The sequence below is a fragment of the Suillus subaureus genome (assembly GCF_016647635.1).
Source record: "Suillus subaureus strain MN1 chromosome Unknown BJ212scaffold_289, whole genome shotgun sequence".
NCBI lineage: Eukaryota > Fungi > Basidiomycota > Agaricomycetes > Boletales > Suillaceae > Suillus > Suillus subaureus.
In genome coordinates, this window is record NW_024538845.1 from 1 (window position 1) to 22,198 (window position 22,198).

The window sequence follows — 22,198 nt, forward strand, 5'->3', positions numbered from 1 at the left end:
CCCCGGAAGCTCCCCCATATGTCTGTCCGCAAAAATAGCAGATTTCAGACCGAAAATTGGCCAAATGTCTGTCCAAAAATAGCAGATTTGTCGAGTAGAGTCTGTCTTTTCGTTGTGAATGTCGTGATGATGTTCGAACGTCCAGACTGGTTGGCTCAGGGGTTGAAGTTGCTCGAAAGAACTGAGTAGGGTCCAATTTAACTGATAGGCAGGGTACCAGCAGACCTCAATGTGAAAGCTTCTAGGCGCATCCTGTCAAGAAGCATTCATTTGTCAATGACGTTCGAGTCAGCTTGTCTCCCGTGATGCATGATGTATGAGATCTCGGTGGTCCTAGCCGTGTCTATAATACCGTCAGCTCTATGGCATTCGGACTTCCGCTCTGAGTCCTGGTCATCGACATCACGACTTTGTTACTCAAATACCTACACTAGGACTGTGGTCTTTTTCGAACAGGCAAGTTTATGTATATTAGTGGTCAGGTCTTACAGAATACTGGTACGTTCCTTCTGCTGCATGAGCCATGACCTCTCCCACTGAAACAATTGTCAGTTCGGCAACAGTCCAGCCTACTCCGTCGTCGCTTGTCCCAGCGCAGACGGATCCGACATTCTCGAAAGACTTTCGATGCCTTCCTATTCCGAGACGACTTCGTTATGACTCTGATAAGCCTTTCCACTTCGGAATGTTGCTCAATGTGTCTTTTGGCATAGGCAGTACTTTAGGTAAGCCATAATACCAGGACGTTCATAGATACGTATTTAACTTCGATGCAGTTGCTGCCAACCTATATTATTTCCAGCCAATTCTAAGTACGTTAGCTTTGCAATTTCTACTTGTTGTCTTGACGCGTATGTCTCAAAGTTCGATTGTCGGCTTCTTTCCATGTCACGTATGACGAGGTGGCAAGGTGTGGATAGCCGAAAGTCTAACTGAGATCGGCGAATCTAACATTCACACAGAATACCAACACTACTTCAAGCTGGGTGAGATTATACAATCCTTACAAATGGCTACTGTTAACGATGGGTAAGATTTGGTATCGGCCTCCTACTCATAACACCACTCGGTGACATGCTTCACCATCGCCAGTTGATATTGCTCTTGGTTGTGTTTTCAACTACCTTAACAATAGGACTCGCCATCATAAACAACCTCTTGGTGTTCGAGATAATCTCGTTTCTGATTGGGTTGACGTCTGTCACTCCTCAAATTCTCATGCCACTAGCCGCTGATCTCGCTCCTCCCGCCCGTCGTGGATCAGCTATCTTAGTTGTCCTGTCAGGTTTTCTGCTTGGCATCCTCGTCACACGTGTACTATCTGGCATAGTGGCCAATTTCGCAAGTTGGCGAATCGTGTACTTTATGTCTATCGGCATCCAGAGTATTGTCCTGGGTGGTGCATACATGTTGCTTCCGGACTATCCAGTGAAGAACCATGATTTGTCCTACCTTGAGATATTTCGTTCCATGGCGAAATATATTATTACCGAACCTCTTGTCAGCCAGATCATGTTAACAAACTGGGCTGGCGGTGCATGCTACACCAACTGGTGGGTGACCCTCACGTTCCTACTCGGTGGACCGCCATATTACTACTCCACGTCAGTGACCCTGTCTTATTATCACTCATTCGCTGACGCTGTCGTGTCAGTGTGATCATCGGCTTGTTTGGCCTCATTGAAATGTTGGGTGTAATTATTGTACCATTCTTTGGCCGTTTGCTCGATCGGCTTGTGCCATGGTGGTCCATAGTTGTTTCAACTGTGCTTCTTTTGGTGTTCCAAGCAGTACAAACTGGAGCGGGAGGTATAAACATCGCCGCGGTCATCATATCTTGCTTTGGATTAGACATGTTCCGCCAAACTCAATCCATATCACTCTCTACACTGATGTTCAGGTACAATATCATGTGTTTTTGTAGTTCTGCCATACTGATCGACGATAAAACAGCATTTCGGAGACTGCGCGCTCGCGTTTAAACGCATTGATGAACATATCAGTGCGTTAATCCACATTTTCTGTTGTAAATCAGCCAGATGATTCAACGGGCTGTCGCAGGTTTTTCTGGGTCAAATTACGGGGACGTCCGTTGGGACTGACGTTTTTGTTGGATACGGCTGGCGTGCAGATTCTGTGCTGTTTATGGTCATGTATGTCTTCCAGCTCGCTGTGCTTATCCTTAGAGGTCCCCATTGTCCTGGGAATCGCTGGTTTGGTTATGAAGGCGGGCTGGAATTCTGGAAGATCTTGCCGTCTAAGCAGTCCCAACTAGTTGCGAACGACGACCCTGAGAACGCAGAATGCGGTCACCTGGCTGTAGTGTGCAGCGAGAAGAGGGGCGCTAAAGGGGGGCGCTGAGGAGCTTCGCTAGTCTGAAAATCTCTCGAGCCGGAACTTAACACTGATACTGAACATGTTATATACTACTAGCTTACAGGCTGTAACATACAATACTTGATGATCCGATCTGCTCATGCATTATCACCAGTTCACCAACTTCGTACAGTTGTTCCATGGTAAATTACTCATAAAATCTGCTGATTATTGAGTACTATCACTATCACTCGGGTGTTTTGCAAAACTTTGATTCAGTTGGCGTATATGCAGCTCCTCTAACACAGCCAACACAATTTGTGCCATTCCAGATTGATGTTAAATTTCTACAGTCTATCACCAGAAGTTTACTAGATTTTTATATGCTGCCGTTGGCGAGTTATTGGAGCCACGGAACGATCCCTCGCTAAAAGCTGCTGTCCGTGTGTTTGTGGAGTCGGTCACACAGTGCACGGTAAATCGCTCCCATGATTATACATGCAGCATGAGCATATCCAGTCGCGGAGATTTATATTTTGCAAACTGTCACACCTGCGCTCATGTATATGGCTGATAACGACTGCAGTCGGATTTCTTTAAAACTTGCAGGCTGTGTTTTTACAGGTCTGGACCAGTTAAGGACCAGCTTCCAGGAAATTGTGGGGCCACTACTACTAGGATCTGCGGTATGCGGTGAATATCAACTCACATTCCTGCTCAGTGCTCTTGACATAGTATAAATAATCTGAGAGTCTCCAAATTTGAAACCACACTAAATATAAATAGCGGTTCTTAAAAGTTGAAGCACATGAGAGAATGGTATTTCCTGGCATTTGAATCCTCCGGAGGCCTCAGTACTTGGTAAAGCGTAATAGTGTGCATACAGAGTCTTGGCACTGCGGTTTGGCTTGTTTCAACAGTTTGTTGTAATACCTACATAATATTCTTGGTTCGCACTCAATGTTGAAACGTTGAGGCTTCAGGTTGTTGAGGGTGCAGAGCCATTCCGCAGCTGGTTAAACCCGTGAGAGCAAGCGCTTAACGCTTGCGGCTGGCGTACTTACCAATGCCAAGGACGGACTTCCGGTGAGTTGCTGACTTTCACGGTTGCTGATTGACTCGGAAGTCGGAAATATCTGTTTGACAGAATTAAAAGCCTTTATAAGGACGTCATGTGTATGAAAGGGCAGGTAGCTTTGAGGCAGCTGGTGTGCTTTCTCTCGTCGATTTCTCGGCCGTTCGGATTCTGTGTCCTACACTCAAGTTCGTCGTTTGTTTTTAGTGTTTTTTGAGTTTCCTATACTCACTTTCGCAGAGCCCGTGCACACCATATGACCTAGCCTCCGGCATCACTCCCAGTGCTTCCCGTCTTGCGTATCTTCATACTTATCGCAGTCCTCGTCGTAGCACACACTTCAGCAGGCGGCCAGTTCCTAACCGTCGCTGAGACTCACCCTAGACTTTAATGTCTCCCTCCAGCACTGAGAAACTAGGGGCGCACTGCGAGTCTCCCGAAGCAACTGCCGAACAAATTGCAGCGTCCCCAGAAGAAAGTTGGCCCACAAAAGATTTTGGTCTTATACCGATCCCGAAAAGGCTCCAATACGATCCCGTCAAACCTTTTCACTTTGGCATCTTTCTCAACATGTCCTTTGGATTTGCTAGCACATTCAGTACGGATTTCTCTGTACACAATGAATGGATGCTAATGGAAAGACAGCTGTTGCTAACTTGTATTATTGTCAACCGCTGTTGAGTATGTTGTTGCGAGGAGTTATCGGCTGTGCGTGTCTCTGATCTGAAATTCGTACATAGTCGAATTTTCGAAATCATTCGATGTTACATATGAAGAGGTTTCACGGTGTGTTATTTCGTCTGTTTCAATGAATCTGGGCTAATAGTGAGTATAATTCGGTTGTCAAGAATCCCCACCCTCGTTCAAGCAGGGTAAATGAACTTATCGGTTTCCGATGGAACGTTCACGACTTATTATCGTGGTCCAGATATTTAGTGGGATTACTTTTGATATCCCCCCTCGGCGACCTTGTTCGACGCAGACAACTGGTGTTGCTGCTGGTTGCAATATCCACTACTCTAACGATAGGTTTGGCCGTGACTAAAAATTTGCAAGTTTTTGAGACCTTGTCCTTCTTGGTCGGCGTTGCAACTGTCACTCCCCAGATCTTGATGCCCCTAGCTGCAGATCTGGCCCCACCTGAACGTAGAGCGTCTGCATTATCTGTGGTACTCTCGGGTCTCATGCTAGGCGTCCTGATCGCTCGTGTCTTGGCTGGCGTCATAGGTAATTTTACAACCTGGCGTGCAGTCTACTATATGTCAATTGGTGTCCAATCACTCGTTCTTATCGGCGCCTACCTGATGCTTCCTGACTATCCGTCCAAAAACCGTGATATGACCTATTTCCAAATCCTATTTTCGATGGCCAAGTATGCGGTGACGGAGCCACTTGTAATACAGGTGGCCATTATAAATATTGCATCCAGCACATGTTTCACTAGTTTTTGGGTCACTCTCACCTTCCTTCTCGGAGGTGCACCCTATTACTACTCCACGTACGCACATATCCTCTGACTTTTTACTGCCTGAACTTGAGACCATTTCCAGTCTCATAATTGGTCTCTTCGGTCTCGTTGGCATGCTAGGCGTGCTCGTTGGACCTTTCGCAGGGCGTCTAATTGATAGGCTGGTTCCTTGGTACGCAACTTTGACAGCCACTGGCTTGCTCCTGGTTTCCCAAGCTGTGCAGACTGCTGCAGGTGGAATCAATGTTGCAGCTGTCGTCATCGCATGCTTCGGGCTTGATGTTGCGCGTCAGGCCCAGCAAGTGTCTATGACCACTCGGGTCCTAAGGTCAACATATTTGTTTTTCCGTGGGGGGGACCGCTGTTGACTCACAATAATCATGCCACAGCATATCTTCCGCAGCTCGTGCGCGTTTAAACGCCATTCTCATTCTATCGGTGAGTTCCGCAGGAGTTATCAATCGGAGTGTTGTTAAGCAAGACGTACCAGCTCTTCATCGGGCAGGTGATGGGCACATCCGTTGGCACGCAAGTTTTCGTGCAACACGGGTGGAGAGCGTGTTCACTATTGATGCTAGCGCTCCAAGCCTTCTCAATTCTAGTTTTATTGCTGCGCGGTCCACATTGTCCTCGAAAACGTTGGTTTGGCTATGAAGGGGGACTCGAGGCACGGAAACGTGTTGTCTTGGAGAGGGAGAAGTCACGGAGTGGCGAGGGGGCAAAAGTGGAACACGATTCAGAGGCGCAAATAGAGGCGCCGATGCAAAATGGTGAAGGTCTGCAGTCCGATACATCATAGATAGAAGTTCATCTTGTGACCCGAGGAAACTTGCTCACGGGAAGGACGGCAGCGGTAATGCAATTTGCCACTGGGACCACCGAAAAAGTAAGGCCGCGTCTTTGATAAGAATCTACAATGGTGGGACCCACAAGTGCATAGCATGTAAGTCACGCCATACCAATATAGAGTTACAAACACTGAGACTACTTTCCAGTCGGGGAACTTTGAAGTGTTGGAATAGCAAAACTGGCGAAGGTTAGTGACCACTCAAAAAAACCTCATCGGAATGCGACATACCAAGGTCGTAGAAAATCAACAAACCATACATGATGCTTCCTCAGCCACACCGCGCGTTAAATCTGAAAACCCATATCAAGGAAAAGAACTCGGGAGATTAAGAAAACAGACACAAACCCCCAAATTCACTCCCATTAACACATGCAATAGTTAGTATAGCGATATCTCACGCATTTGCAAGGTTGCTTTGTATCCTCCACATTGTGTCCGCTCTTCAAACTTGAATCTTGAACGATACATGCATGAACATCCGCAAGCACTGCCATTATAACTGCTTTCATCCGACTGTGTTTCGTATTCCACTGCGAAGAATGTCGGAATCTGTGTGATGAGTTCTTGTGAAAGTAATAGTCCAGGAAACTGTCTCATTATAGTGCCAAAGAGGATCGTGCTTCGTGAAGCATGATCGATTTTATTGGCGAATGTATCGTAGAAATTATGTTGAAGTGACCAGAAGATGAAATAACATTTGTATGCCTAGCTGCAGGTAGCCATGTGTGGATTGATTTTCTGTTTGTAGTACTACGTGTTCTGTAGCTGATGTCGGAAGTTGGAGAAAAGGAACAGAGGATACTAGTCTCACCTACTAGCCAGACCAATCGATGGGAATTACTAGGATAAGCCGTCAAGACCCACGAGTCAACAGAGATGCCGCGAAATGTAAATCTTGTAAGTCGTGTGAGGGAACCAGGAAGACGTCCGCTTTGTCAGCTTGATCATGTGCGACATGTAGCATCCTGGCATGGCCAAATACATGTCATCATCATCAGAATTGACAATGACGAAGAAGAACTGATAGTCAGCCTTATCGGATATCAATATTTGCCTCGACTCAAACTACCATGGCGGCAGCAGCACGGACACTCAGCACCTGCATATTTTGCAAGATCGTCAAGGGTATGTTGACTACTTCTCGTCATTCAGCTACGCCACCTTATCACGCTACTGTGTTCTAGGCGAAATCCCAAGCTTTAAGATCATCGAGACAAACTTTTCGTTCGTCCTTTTTCTTCCGTCAAATTATAGACACATATTTATCAGAGATCAGGTACTCATTCCTTGACATTGGCCCCCTCTCCAAGGGCCATGCTTTGATTATCCCTAAAGGTGTGTCAGCCGTCACCAGAAGGGAAAAAGGACTATGTTGTGAGACAATGCGCTAATACGTGCATGATAGACCACGCGGCAAAGCTCCACGAGCTCCCAGATGAATACCTCGCGGATGTGATGCCCATCGCGAAGAAGATCGCCACTGCACAAGGGCTCGAGAACTACAACATCCTTCAGGTACGTTCAATCCCACATGCAATTACCGTCCCCCTCTCCCCATTCCCTGCTGTTTAGCTTGCAGAGCTGACCCCACCACCAAGAATAACGGCCGCATTGCACACCAGGTTTGTCTGCACCTTCAACTCATTGGGCTTAGACAGCATTGACTAACATTGGTTTGCGCGTTTAGGTTGTCGACCACGTACACTTCCACGTCATTCCCAAGCCTGATGCCTCAGACGAGGAGGGACTCGTCATCGGGTGGCCCGCGAAGTCCAACTTCGTAGATGAGGTGAAGAAGTATCACGAAGAACTCCTTGGAAAGCTATAAAGCGCATCCGTGCTGCACCCGAGTTGGCGATAAACAATAACGAAACTGGAAGGAAAGCTAATAACTGAATTCGCAATTAAATTATATTCTGTCTCCATCTGACTTACAACAGTTCTCGACGAGGGGTGATTGGTGGGTGTAATAAGAATCCTTAAGCGCCTTCCAGGTTATACACATTGCAGATGGCTCTCGTCATCTCTACAGTCCCTACAGTATGCATCCACCTCGTGCTATTTTTCTGCGCTTTTTTCCTGTTGATATTTCCTGTTCTGCATCCCTCTGTGTAGGGCCGGTGTCATGCGATGAGAGTTTCTCTGTCTCCTCCTTTTGACGTTGTTTCTTTCTTGTAGCTGACCGCAACAAGTGCCCATGCTGTTTCAAAGTAGTAGGGCATGCAAGGTGTGCACGACTAATTGTGCGGGGCACGACATCGGAGTAGCAGACCGAAATCTCCCTCACAACTGAGAGCAACGGCTCAACCACATCCACATCGACTTCATCCTGCGGCATGGCCGTCTGAAAGTCTATCACCTGCAAGTTGCAAGTCGCTGTAACTTCTAACCAAGCCATGATATGATCAACCCCCGATTTGGTTGGGCATCCTACCAGTGTTAATTTCCGCAACACAGGAAGATGAAGGCCGACAAATATTTCGGTAAACCAGTGCGAATAATTGAGATCCGAGGGTAGAGGGAGAGTCAATGATTCAAGGCAAGAATGGGTGACCAAATGGCTTCCAGCGTCGTCATGACCGCTAAATACATTCGCCACTATGATGGTCTCCAGAAAAGGGAAGATCACTGAAATGGAACGGACGATGTTTGGGGAAGCGTATTGAAGATGAAGATGTCGTAAATTTTTGTAGGTAGGAATAGGACTAGTAGTGATCCCCCCCGACTCACTCAGGATGTGTAGCCGACGGAGATTTGATGCATTGAATTTATGAAGACCTAACCAGCTACATTCCAAGGTTCTCAATTGCGGCGTATCTAACTTGAAAGTGGGCCATTCGTTTTCAAGTAACACGCCAACCACTGTTTCCCACCGCCTACTCTCGGACTGAAGAATCTCGAGAAGTCGAAAATCTGCCTGTGAAAGTTTCCTGTAACCTGGTACAGCTTTGCACCTGACAGGCTTATACATAAAGAGATGGCATGAAAAGTAGATCCGATCGATGCGAAGGGTGAGAGGCTGACTATCAGAGCGGGCGAGCCAACATTGGAGCAGACATGAATTCAAAGGAACGGCTTCAATGGCTCATCTCCACCGGGAAGTGTAATCTGGATGCGCGACCAAAGCCCTGTCGTCGAGTGTGCGACGACCCGCCAAAGGCGGCACACCCGGGTGAAGACTAGGGGAGGGTTGAGAAAATCTCCCAAGATGCGGATACCTATTAATTTGAAAATTCTAGGACAGTTTGAGATGTCGTTGACGATGAGCAAAAATATTTGCTGTAGAAGCTCCACCGGCAGCTGATGGATATGCGGCTCAGAGTAATGCATGTGAATAGAAGATAGATTCGAATCGCCAAGGGACAACGTGTCTGCCTTGTGGTGGGGCACATTCATATTCTTCTCGGCGAGGCCTCTTTGTGTTTGAGTGATTGAAAGTAGTAGAAAGAGAAATAGGGGTTTCGGGAGTCGGGGCCTGAATTGGAACGGTTCTGCGCTAGCAACTATTGAATTGAGCGAGTCAGATCCTTCAAGCATGTTGGTTGTACGGGGTCTTCATCCATGTGTATTGACCTAGTACGTAGTCAGAGATTGAAGGTCAGTAGCATTCGAGGTTTGACTCTCGAAGGTGCGTGTTTCGGGGACTCGTGAGTCATAGCCTCATAGGTGATGCAGGCCGCAGTGCCTTGAAAATCTACCACTGGGTAAATTAACAGCTTCCTGTAGCTTCCGAGTCTACAAAAATATTTGCTACTGGTATTATGTATCAAGATTCATGCAAGAGATATCTTACCTGTCTGTTCCAGATGTTCACGGTATAGTGCATACAAGGAGCTCACGCTCTCTCCAGTCACCTTCTCAAAGAGTTCCACCCTGTATCTCGAATCCTTCATAGATCCATTAAGTTTTCGGACAGTCCCTTCGCCACAGCGCTTCTCGATCCAGTCAAGAAAGTACGCCGTAGCATCGTACCCTGCGTCCCACTTCCCCTCAGCTCTAGGTCTCCAGTGTGGTGGTGCAAAACCAGCGTGAAGCCTTACAAAATCTACCAGTAGTTCGGAAGACAAAATTTAAACTCAAAGGATGGTATCAAAATGTGCACACCTGCAATACCCTCAATAAGACCCCCTGGACATGTCTCTTTTGCATTGTACTGATAGCAATGCACAACCTCGTGAACCAGCACGCCTAGTATTTCATCTCGTGCGCGAGCCTCTGATGTTTTGATCCAATCGAGGGAGAAATTGATCTCTTTCGTCTCATGCGTGCCAAATGTGTATGCTACGCCATTGTTTGGTCTGAGAACGAGCGTGATCGTCTTGACGCTTGGAATGATAATTCACAACACATTTATAGTGAATTGAGAATGCGTAGTACTCACTGCGTTGGGGCCGTGAGCGAGGTATACAGCCAGGTATAAGATGCTTCAACTGCAAGCTTGAGTGCTTCCTTGGGCTTGACGCAGTCAAAGAAGATCGATGCCCCAGGATGTGACAGGTCCTCCACCCTCAACACGAAATTGGGTATCGTCCAAGATGACGGGGCCGGGAGATCATGAGGAGGCATGAGTTAATGGTGTTCCGAGTCATAAGCAGACGAGCAAATGAGGGCGCCAGATTTGAATAGCTTCCTTTATAGGGCCCGTGAGACTCGATACGGAGCGAATGCTACCGGATTCCGGAACTGGCCTGGACAATGATCAACACGTCCATCGTCGCGTTCAACAAGTATTGAATAGAGTGGGAATACATAGTTCGTTTTCAACCTCTGGTAGGAACCTGGGGAAACCCTCACCCAAGCTATTTTGACCTGCTGCGGTCGTGACGCGCCAGTGCAAGCATTCCTATGTCCCACACCCGAACCACCGGCCAAGCCATCGAGGCCCACTCTATCGCTGATATCTTATCGCTGGACTATTCTTACTATCCCCCAGACAGTGCAGTTCTGGCCACCAGTTGATAATATCATATGGCGCAACGACGAAGTTTTGGAGCACGACAATATGGCAGGTGATGCGTGTCAATACTCATTTCGGTCACGAGGTTGGGGCATTGGGCATTGGGCTTGGGCGTTTAAATTTTGAGCTCCTTTATTCCCTGAGCAGGTACTTAGTATAAGTACAGCGTTCAACTTGAAGCTTTGAAGCTGATAGCATTCTAATAAGTCAGCACCACAATGGCTCGCATCAAGAACCAACACACATACAGCCTGAAAAACTGTCAGGGAGGCACTGCTGTTGACCTCTCAGGTGATGATAACTACTCCGGTAAGCATATCATCCCTGCTTCAGGAGTATCCCAAGCCAGCATTAATATTGCCTTGACTTAGTCCAAGGTTTTCGCCCCCACGATGGCTCCAACCAGGCGGTAATGCGTTTACTTGCCATCCCACTGCGTAGGTCGTACTGATTAGCTTCTCGGTTCTTAGTGGATCTTCCAGCAGGATGGCGACCAGAACGGGTGGTTCATAAAGTCTTCCCACTCTGGAAAATATCTTGGGATCAAAGGCAACCCCCAAAATGGCACCGCGGTTGTTGTTATACCAAACCCCTTCAAGTGGGATGTCAAAGACTCCGATGTTAAAAGCGTTAAAGGCATTAGGTGTGCATGTCTTTCATACCGCACATGTTTGGTCGTGAATTGATTCTTGTCGTTTTGTGTTCCGCAGGATATTGGTCCATGGTACGAATTTCAGCTTAGACCTATTCAACTATGGAAATTCGGCAAACAAGACGAAAATTCAGCTTTGGGGAAGTTGGCCTGGCGCCAATCAGATTTGGGGGTTTACCGACCGGGTTTCCATTGAGGATCAGCACACTTACAGCCTCAGAAATTGTCAGGGAGGCACGGCTGTTGACCTCTCGGGTGCTGATAACCACTCCAGTAAGCATCATCCCTGCTTCAGGAGTATCCCAAGCCAGCGCTAATATCGCCTTAATTTAGTCCAAGGTTATTGCCCCCACGATGGCTCCAACCAGGCAGTAATGCGCTTACTTGCCATCCCACTGCGCAAGTCGTACTGATTGGCTTCTTGGTTCTTAGTGGATCTTCCAGCAGGATGGCGACCAGAACGGGTGGTTCATAAAGTCCTCCCACTCTGGACAATACCTTGGAATCGAAGGCAACGCCAGTGGTGGCACCAGGGTCGTTGCTGTTCCGTCCCCTTTCAAGTGGGATGTCAAAGACTCCGACGTCAAAAGCGCCAAGGGCATTAGGTGTGCATGTCTTTCACACCGTGCATGTCTGGTTGTAAATTGATTCTTATCGTTTTTGTTCCGCAGGATATTGGCCTATGGCACGAATTTCAGCTTAGACCTAGACTATGGAAAATCGGCAAACCAGACGAAAATTATACTTTGGGGAAGTTGGTCTGGCGCCAATCAGATCTGGGCACCTACCGAGCGGGCTTCCATCGAGGACCAGCACACCTACAGCCTCAGATATCGTCAGGGAGGCACTGAAGACCAAGACGCTGATTCAAAGGCATGCTTCCATCCTAGGCTTGTATAATGTAATATGAACATACTCCATATAGATCCTTCCCGTCACCACGACCGTCCGCGAAGCATTTATCACGGGAGACTTGTCAACGGCTGAAAAGCTACTCACGCAGGAGATCGAAGCTGATACCAACAACTACATCTCCTATGCCAACCGCTCACTCGTTATGGCCCGCATAGTCGACTGGGACCGTGCCCTTCAAAATGCACTCAAGGTGACAACGACCTTATGCCCCCTTAAAATACGCTAACTATCATCCCGACATAGTCCCTCAGCATACAGCCTTCGTTGATAGGATATATCGCCAAAGGTAGCGCCCTCTGTGGCAAACAGCATGTTCACGATGCCAGGACAGCCTTTGACCTCGCATTCACGTTCGCGAACGGAGATTCGAAGACTACTCTACTCCTCTTCTTGATCAAGGCAAGTTATATTTGTTTTGCATCCGCCACACTTGATTAAGGATTTCAGGCTATCGCGTTGTTCAATGCAAATGAACACGAAGAAGCAATGATGCGTGTCAAAGAGCTGGCTGCCGGTCCCAGTGTAGAACCCGTTGCTTGTCTTGTCGTAGAGGTGACCATCATCCACTCAATCATGCACTAGTTTGTGCGTTAATTGGTTCGTGCGTGCTTCGCACATCAGGCGTATCTGCAAGTCCAACTGGGAACTACTGCCTTGGATGGCAAGTTTTACAACGAAGCTGTTGAAATTTTCGCTGCCGCTGTGAAGGCTAGCAATTTCTTTGCCAAATTGCCAATCCATACTATGTACGAGGAATTCGCCGTGGTACGTTGTTTGACGCAACTGAAAATATTTTTCCTGCTCAATTCCGTGTTCTTACAGTTCTTCGGGTGGGACCTCAAGTCGTTGTGGCAATCCGCCAACAGACAATTGTGCATTGCACTCCTTCGGGTAGGTAAATATGGAGAAGGTCTTGAGTTGTACCTATCAATGATGGAGGCAAGCGATGAAGCTACAAAGGCTAGCACACGTGCTTGGTTCGCTGGTGAGTCTTCAGTGATGTCACCCGTGCTACGTTCCTCACCTGCCTTTCACTTAGCTTTCAAGTAGAGTGAAGGGCGATATATCCTGCTAACAAAGACCCTGCCCTCCCGGCGAGCGGCTGCATATACGTTTTGACACGCGGACCTATTTTGTGCGATTATCCCGACATCACCTGTATTTTCTTTTGCATTCACATCGTATATTGGTTATGATAGAAACGAGCGCTGGGCTAGACAGAACGAACTCTAGTGAGTTCTATAGTACATTAGTAAGAGTAAGGAATGTAGCGGGCATACCGAGACATGACTTACTTACCCCCAGTCGAATCTGGGGGAAAACGAAGAGCGAGTGTGGCGAAAGTACCATGCGTGGAGTTGCCTAATATGGCAACCCCGCTGGCGTAGAACGAGTGATTGAGTCAAACGAAAAAGATACTATGTACTATCATGATGCTTGGCGAGTTGATTTCCAATAAGTTCATACCGCGATAATAGATCTACGATTCTACGGTTTTGCACCCCGAACAGCAATGTTCGTTTGACGCGTGCCCTTCACCATCGATTCATTAAAGTCTGACGTCTGAAGATCTTCGATGATCACTGCATATCGTGTTAATCCCTTCCATGTACTGCCCACAGGTCACATGTCGGATAGAGAAATACAAACGAAAGCGTCCATGTTGTGTGGCTGCTGGTCGATCTGCCAGAAATGCAGGTGCATGCGCAAGGCAAGGATCGCGAGGATGATAAACTGTAAACTGTATGTTGCCAAGTGTGGGGTGTTAGTAGGAATGCACAAACGAATTTATGGATGCGTACTCTTGGAAAATGACGTGGTACTGGTACTAGGTGTGCGGAATATCAATTTTTTTGGCCATACAGGGCATGAGTGGTTCACGCACGCGGAGATAATGGGACGCAAGGACGTTTACCGCCGATAAAACGTTCGAAACCAGAATCATCGTCGATGAGCATGGGAAATGAGTGACGATATATACATGTATTGACTCACACAAACCGCATGCATAATAAAAAATGTTATTCTTCACCAGGACGGCGTACAGACGGCCCCTGGCCATCCGCCAGCTCTGTATGGCATGTATGAGTGTGAGAGACATAAGACCTAGGGAAACGTTAGTCAGACATCTGTGCATATCTATGTTCAAATTGACAAACCTAATTCCAATATAAAACAGAGAAGAAACGGAACGAAGAAGTTGTCGGTGTTATAACAACCTGTGATGCCTGGGATGGCACTGGTAACATCTGCGAAAGTAGAGAGTGAATGTGAATGGTGGGCAGGGCGCCAATTGAGAAGCGAGAGCCCGTACAAGATGCAGTGGCAAGAGAGGCAAGGGCAGTGCTGGTACATGCTATGATGGCAACCTGACTGATGCATCTAGAATGGCCTCGAGGTGCGGTGAGAACATTGAACTCACAGGGAAAAAAAACCAGTATGAAAACGAGCACGAATCGATTGTGTTTCCAGAGTGCACATGTTCGGAGCATGAAGAAGCCTGTAGGGTTGAATGGGATCAGAAACGTGAGTATGTTGAGGGGGAGGAGAAATACAGTCGGAGCAACTGGCTGATGTCTGGCTGAGAACTGTGGGACTCTCAGCAAGGGTGTGCATAAATGTCTGTACCGTGCACATACCTGAGCAAACATTAACCAAGATCTTGCATTTCTAGCAATATTACATGGCGATCAGTCAGTGGTAAGTCTACTGCGAGTTCACATACATCAGGGTTCTCGTTCGGGATGAAGTTCGCTGAAGTACGACAAGTCAATTCACCACCAGAACAATCTGTGCTCAAGCCGGACGTACTATACAGATGCGCAGTTAAAAGGAGAAAAGGCACAAATCGGGTGGCGATATAAAGACCTTTTTCCTTGGTCCAGCGCGATTGAAGCAGGAATATCCACTTTGAACAGCATGTGATGATCAATATATCGAAGCTTGTGATGAAACGTTACCTCTTCTTGAAGCGAACAAGCAAAATTATAGGTCCGTAAGCAAGTTTAACAGCAGACGGCAAGACATCAAGACAAGCCCACCCAGAATGTAGCCATCGACGCTGAATTGTGTCAGGACAAGGGAGAGCATCGATCCAGACAAGTACGCACTGTATACATACTAGTGACATGTGGATCACCCATCTACCATTATATTATCCATTCGAAGTATCGAAAAGAAAGAGACGCACTTTGTAAGTCTACAGACTCATCGCCGCTGCAATATCTTCAGACGAGTACTTCGCCTCCATTCGGTCGAGAGGTAGAAAACGGGTCTTGCGCACAAAGGATACACATATGCAGCTGCTTATGTATCTCCAGCTGGAAACCGCTGAAGTTTCACTTTGAGCGGAATGAGACGCGACGCTGAAACAGTGGGTGGTGTTATACAATCAACATCAGCCGTTGCAACGCTACGACACCATCTGGACCTCCCTTTACTAAGTATCAATCGGATTGGGCTAGTTCAATCGGAATTTGCCCTCACCCCGCCGGAGGTGAGTACGTACGTAAAGATTAGCGAGTTTCGAAGTCAAACGATTGAATGAATGATACCAATATTTCAGAATGATAACCTGTGTGTTGCGGTCAAGTGTAAAACATTCATCGCCCTCTCGATCGCTCGAGTTTGGTGTGCATCAAGTTCTGATTCCAGTGCACCCAAAATCTTGATAATCATACATTCATCTACCACCGCCAGCAGTGGAAGCTCGATATCTATCAATGTTACACTGATCAACTTGAAGTCTATCCAGATGCACCTCCTGCCCACAACAGAAACTGCATTGTTTTTAAGCGAACAGAGCCAGATCTGACGAGGTTCGGCTCGACTAACCTCGTACAGTTCAAATAGCACTCCATAAACGTTTGAACGACACTGAATGTCATATCGGACTGCCCGCGGATGAAATGTCGGACAGAGGAATAAACACGAGGGCGTTAGAGCTATGTGCATATCGGTCTGTATGCCATAGGTGGAGGTGCATGCGTGTAGCGAGGATCGCGAGGACGATGAATTGGAAACTGTACATAGGTATGCATTTGGGGGTGCCGTTAGTAAGTCTGCGCATGGCAGGATGGAAGTGCGCACTCTTGGAACATGGCTTGGTATCCGTACTGTGGGTACGGATGGTTAATAGCTCGGTGATGGAGGAATTTGAAGCTTCACGCACGTGGAAGAGCAGCAACGTGAGAACATTCACTCCCGAGAAAACTTTCGTAACGAGAATCATTATTGATGAGCACAGGAAAATGGCCTGAAAATTTGTGTATGTCCTGACTCACACAGACCGCATGCATAGTAGAATATGTTATGCTTCACCAGGACGGTGTAGACATGGCTGTTGGATGACCGCCAGCTCTGTATAGCACGTATGAGCGTAAGGGACATGAGACCTGGAGATTGTCAGTTAGCACGCGTCTGCATAGATGTAAACTTCTTATTCCGGACGACATACCAAATTCAAGCCCAATCAAGAGAAGAAATGGTATGAAAAGCTGGACGACGGCTGAGCTCTGGTAGCAGCCTGTGATGCCCGGGATCGCGCTGGTCGTCCCTGTAAAAGTGCAGTGTGAATGGTGGTAGAACAAGGCTAAGGTAGGAGTGCATACACGGTGCATTGGCAGTAGTGGCGAAGGCAAAGCCTATGGACGATACGACGACAGCCTGACAGATGGCTTACACAAGTTAGAGGTGCACTGGGGATGGGACTCACAAGGAAGGTAACGACCACGGTAACGAATACAATTCTGTTGTTGTTCCAGAGCGCACATGTTCTAAGGACAAAAAAGCCTGGACGAATGTGATCAAGATCGTGCGGATTTTGCGGGGAAAGGAAATATACATTCAGAACAGGAGACTGATATCAGACTGAAACCTGTAAGAGGAATGGTTAGGGCTAAGCGAGGATGTCCATGTGTATATGCACAATGCACGTACATGAGCAAATATTGTTCAACAACTGGCATTTCTAGTCATGCTGTCAACGTCATTGAGATCAACGAGTCTATCGCACATTCACACACATCGGAGTTCTCGTTTGGAATGAAGTTCACTGAAGCACGACATGTCAATTCATAACAATGACTTTAGGAGCTGGACGCACTATATAAATGCCCGGCTAAGAGGACAAAAGGCGCGTATCGTGCGATGATATAAAGGCCTTTTACTTTAGACCAGCGTGACAGAAGCAGGAACGTCCACTATAAATGGATTATTATTATAAAAATATAAAAATGAAGTTGAACGAGTAAATTACCTCCTGATGAAGCGAACAAGCATAATCGTAGATCTAAGCAAGGGAGTTTAACAACACACAGAAACGCAATACATTGGGACAAGCCCACCCAGAATGTAGCCATTGACGCTGAAATGTGTTTAGAACACGAAAGAAGTAGTTCGAACAGTGAAACGCACAATATAGATACTGGCAACACATGGGTTATTCATTGTTATCAACGACTATCGGGTCGACAAGGGAACGTACCGTGTAGACCTGCAAACTCCTTGCCGCTGCAACATTGTTAGCTGAATACTCCACTTGCATCTGGTCGAGAGGCGGAGAATGGGTTTCGTGCGCAAAAATCCACGGCACGCATCTTCTTATCTCTCATAAATGAGCAGGGAAACGAGTAGGCTCCGGCCGCAGCACGGACACCATTGCAGGAAGAAGGTCAAGCGCTCAAGTCTCGTCATCGAGAAGTTCTGCTGCTCGAGTTCTGGAAAGTAAGCGACGTCAATCTAAATGCGAGGCGTACGTATACCGCGGTGATAAGCCATCGTGCTCAGCTGTCCAGTGTTCGTACCTCCAGGACCTGCTCGTCTTATAAGTGGGCAACTTGAAGCCCACCACGAAAATCGAACTGGGAATTAGTAAACAGAACCCGAATCATTGATCGATGCCAGCATATTATAATTCAATACTTGTCTGTTTGCACATCGTGATGATGTGAGTAATGCCGCAAATACTAAAATGAAAAGACGAAATAATGACAGACTGTGGCAAGGTGAATACGCAGGCTGTGAAATAACGACGGATGGTCATATTGTCCGATATCCAAGACTATGTAATGGCGGAGATAGTGCAACGTCCCAGAACACGGTAGAACCAGAATAAGCAGGTAGACAAGAGGCGACACGCGAATAAATCCAATAATAAGCCATCATGCTGCATTGATGGACAGCTCGATAGGGCAAGGGGCCGCATCCACCTGTGTGGATTGGGACTGGGTTGATGGCAGCCCGGCGATATCCATCGTAAGAATGAGCCTGAAATTTACACCTGTCGTTCTCATGAGCAAACAGAAGCAATCATGACATACACACTGACCTGGCCTTGACCCATTAGCATAAAGCCCAGAATTCTTGCAGGCATTATACCACTCATTCCATGTTGGATCTGAGTCATTTGATGCAACATACGAGAAGTTGAGTGGGACCTGGATCTTTGGATATGACTTGGCGGGGAGGGTATCTTTTCCAAAGTAACCCGTACCAACTTGTAGATTCGAGTCCGAATCCCACACTTGTGCAGAGATGTAGTTGAAGGTAAGGGGAATGATATTGGAGGTGGTATCAACTTGAATATCTGCGTACGCTGGAAATGAGAAATTGGCTGGGTACCGGGAGAACTGAGTTGGGATTGAAGCATTGTAGCTCCCAGTAGCGGCAACAAGAGGTGTGGAGCTGTTGAATGAGAGACCAGGTACTCGAGGAATGGTGATTGCGAGGATAGTGCCAATGCTATAAAAGCTTTCGATATTTCTGTACCCCAGGAAGACGAGCGCGACTTACATGGCAGCCAACCCAAATATGAAGAAGGCAAGGAACCTTTTCGTGAACCACTTTCCACACAAACCCGTCTCCCCACGATGCCAGGCTTTCCACTTCTCCTGCCGCTTCTCACTCTCCATCTCTCGTCGACCCGACTTAGTCATGTTTTTCATTTCGGATAGTTGCCATTCCGGACCGAGTGCAGGCACTGTAACTAGCTCGACTGGAGTTTGAGCACTATCGGCATCGCCATCTGTCTTGGCACCAGGCGGAGGCGGAGGTGGGGGAAGCTGATGATAGCTGCGTATCGGTTAGCTTGGTAGGACATATTAGCTCTTCCGTGTGCATACCCTGCTTCATGATGTTGTCCAATGCCAAAAGCAGTACTGTATCTTGGGCCGGCGTTATTAAAGTCTGCATAAACATCCCAGGTCTGAACTTCCGGAGCTTCTTCTTCCTCATCACGTCCGCCTTTCAGCGGTTCTAGGCGCCCGGCGGCAAAAAAAGATGATGCGTTGTACCCTGCGGATTGTCCTCCCGTTAACATATCATGGCTCGTCCGTGGTTGTCGATCAGCATAGAAGGAAGAAGCATCGTCTCGTGGACGACCAGAAGGAGCGTAATCAGGAGATTGTGAATGATTTAGGGCATCGAATGAGCCCCTGCGTCCTCCATAGAATGAAGATACAGTCGATTTTCTGTCGTAGTCCATGGCAAGAGAAGAAGTAACGAAGGAAACGAAGAAAAGAGTGGCTAGGTGGGAAGTGCCAACCCAAAGGACATGGTGACCGACGCCGCACTTGCCGTGTTAGGAAATGTGGGTTAGGGTTAGTTCAATTCAGAATGTGCGTGACAAATCATCGCTTTGATCCTCGCGCTGCAGAGCTCGGAAGTTAACCTAGACATGTTTTTTTAGCTGCATTAATTCTGCAGCTGATGAAAAAGCATACCATACCATAAAATCACGAATTCAAAAGGAACTTCCAGCTGAAATTAATGTCATGAACGATCGACTAACCTGACTCGAGCACTACCGTGACATACCAGTAATGTCTTGCTAGTCCGAGACACCAAGAATTCAGCGTGACTCAGGATTCCTTTATTTTTGCCGTCAATCGATATCGAATTTGTGAGTGTTCTGCTTTCTTCTTGGACGAAAGTTTCACTCGATGATACTCTAGCTGTTGATTCGACCCAGCTCGCCATGGAACATCGGACTATTTTGACTTAACCACAGTGGAATCGTGGCACTTGTACACCCTGCTGACCATCATGGGCGCCCTACATCCGCCATGACTATCACTACTCGTGGTATAACATAAGGACTATCCTTATCCTGATGCTGGGTAGCCTGACATATGGTTACGTGAACAGCGTTCTCACATATATACACTTGGACAACCAGGATTCCTTACCTACTTCAACCTGGCAGAAAATCCAGCATATCCAAACGCGATAATAAGCACAATCAAAGGAATTTTCTCTGCAGGTGGTGTTTGCGGTGCATTCGTTGCTGGTTGGACGTGCGACTGATACTGCAGAAAAATGACGATGAAAACCGCTTCTATGTTCTCTATTCCAGCCGGTATCTCCTTGCAGGATTCGTGAATGCCGCCATGCTTATTGTGGCGCGCTTCGTAATCGGCTGGGCAGTGGGGATGATGACGGTAATCATTCTAATTTTTGGATCGGAGGTTCCTCCACCCTCACGGGGGCTTCTCGTGGGACAGCATGTGAGTCTTTTCGGTACTCTAGAAATATGTCGACCGTGATCCCTATGCGAAGGTGTTTGGATTGTTGCGGCAGGTGCGGCGACTGGATAGATCGTTGTTGACAGTTACTCGACCAACCTGATTTTCATTGGTGATTTCTATTTGTACTCTGGCAGTGTACATGTTCTCTTTTGCTCCTTTGCTGTAGTCTGTGGGTGCCGGAGTCCCCTCGTCAGTGTAAATTTCCAACCCTTCGATAATTTTTACTTGTGTATTAAGCCATCTCCACAGTACTGATGCGAGGTAGACATGCAGAAAGCTGGGAGATTGTGTCCGGGCTACATGTTGACAGCTCCGGCCCATCATATGCACCTAAAATATTCTGTGCACAGAAAGGGTTCCATCAGATGATTAAACAAGTTGAGTTAGATACAAGTCTGGGTTACAAGCGGCGGAGCTTGGCAAACAGTAACAGAGCATTCGTACCGCAAATGTATGTGGTTCCATGGTCGTATGCGGTTCATACTTCTATGTCTAATTGACATTTTTGGGCAGATTATATGGTAAACCTCTACAAGGACCTGGGTTTTACTGGTGAGATCACGATCATTCTTAGTGTGACATCTGACTGTTGCCAGAGCCGGAACTTGGTTGCGGCCATAATCATGGATCATGTTGGTCGTATTCGGTTGCTAGGCAAGAATATTTCGCCCTTCTCTGGCATGCATTATCGCTCTCTGCACAGCAACTGGCCTTGTCAGCTGTGTGACCTCTTCCCTGAAAACCCCTACCTAATTGACCCTACACCTCACACGCACGGGAACGCTCTTGGTGCGTTATTTATATTCTGCTTCATTTGCTTCTATGCTTGCGCAATCGATGCCACGTCATACGCCTATTGCAGTGAGATATTCCTGTCGCACATATGTGCACGGGGCATGGCATTCTCAATAACCGGGACATTTTCGTCGACTGTTGTGTTCTTAGAAGTTGGCCCCACGGCGCTCGCAAACTGGTTGGGGATACTACATGGTATTTGTGTGCCTGTCGGTGATGAAATTGGTGTCATGCTCTATTTTTCCCTGAAGTGGGGTTCCAATCTATTATGGTCCTAGCGTCTCTGATGATCGAAAGACAGGTGTTGAATCCTAAGATATGCTGGATGTGGATTTTTCTTCTTCCGCTCACTATCCACTTGTTCGTCCTGTTGGGATACACCGAACCTTCCCACTGATCAACGGGACCCGAGTGTTGTGGTTGATACTTGGACTCTAATTGTCGAAGCAATTGTATACAACAGGGAAGATGGCAAACGGAATATTCGGGGTTTTGATTGGCGAGGTGTGGGTGCATAGACTTGATTCTTTGGATCTCGGTTATTGCTTACTATATACAGTATAGCTATGGCAGTGATTCAAACTTTGTCTCAAGAGTTGAGCACCGCGTGCCCTCTTGATGAGACATTTCGGCACTTCTATGGAT

The 22,198-nt window shown here is 47.2% G+C and overlaps 2 protein-coding genes across 2 annotated transcripts; both read left to right on the plus strand.

Moving 5' to 3' along the window:
- Positions 1-6,656: 6,656 nt before the first annotated feature.
- BJ212DRAFT_503893 (HIT-like domain-containing protein) lies at positions 6,657-7,641 on the plus strand. Its single transcript, XM_041343352.1, has 6 exons — positions 6,657-6,834; positions 6,894-6,933; positions 6,986-7,044; positions 7,115-7,224; positions 7,308-7,331; positions 7,397-7,641. Exons 1-6 carry the CDS (start codon positions 6,780-6,782, stop codon positions 7,535-7,537), a joined length of 429 nt encoding a protein of 142 aa, XP_041185296.1. The 5' UTR covers positions 6,657-6,779; the 3' UTR covers positions 7,538-7,641.
- A 3,243-nt stretch (positions 7,642-10,884) lies between these two features.
- On the plus strand, positions 10,885-11,635 carry BJ212DRAFT_1290914 (ricin B lectin domain-containing protein; the record flags this gene model as incomplete). Its single annotated transcript, XM_041332098.1, has 4 exons — positions 10,885-10,975; positions 11,038-11,075; positions 11,137-11,309; positions 11,377-11,635. The coding sequence occupies 4 exons, from the start codon at positions 10,885-10,887 to the stop codon at positions 11,633-11,635; spliced, it is 561 nt and encodes a 186-aa protein (XP_041185297.1).
- Between the last annotated feature and the right edge of the window lie 10,563 nt (positions 11,636-22,198).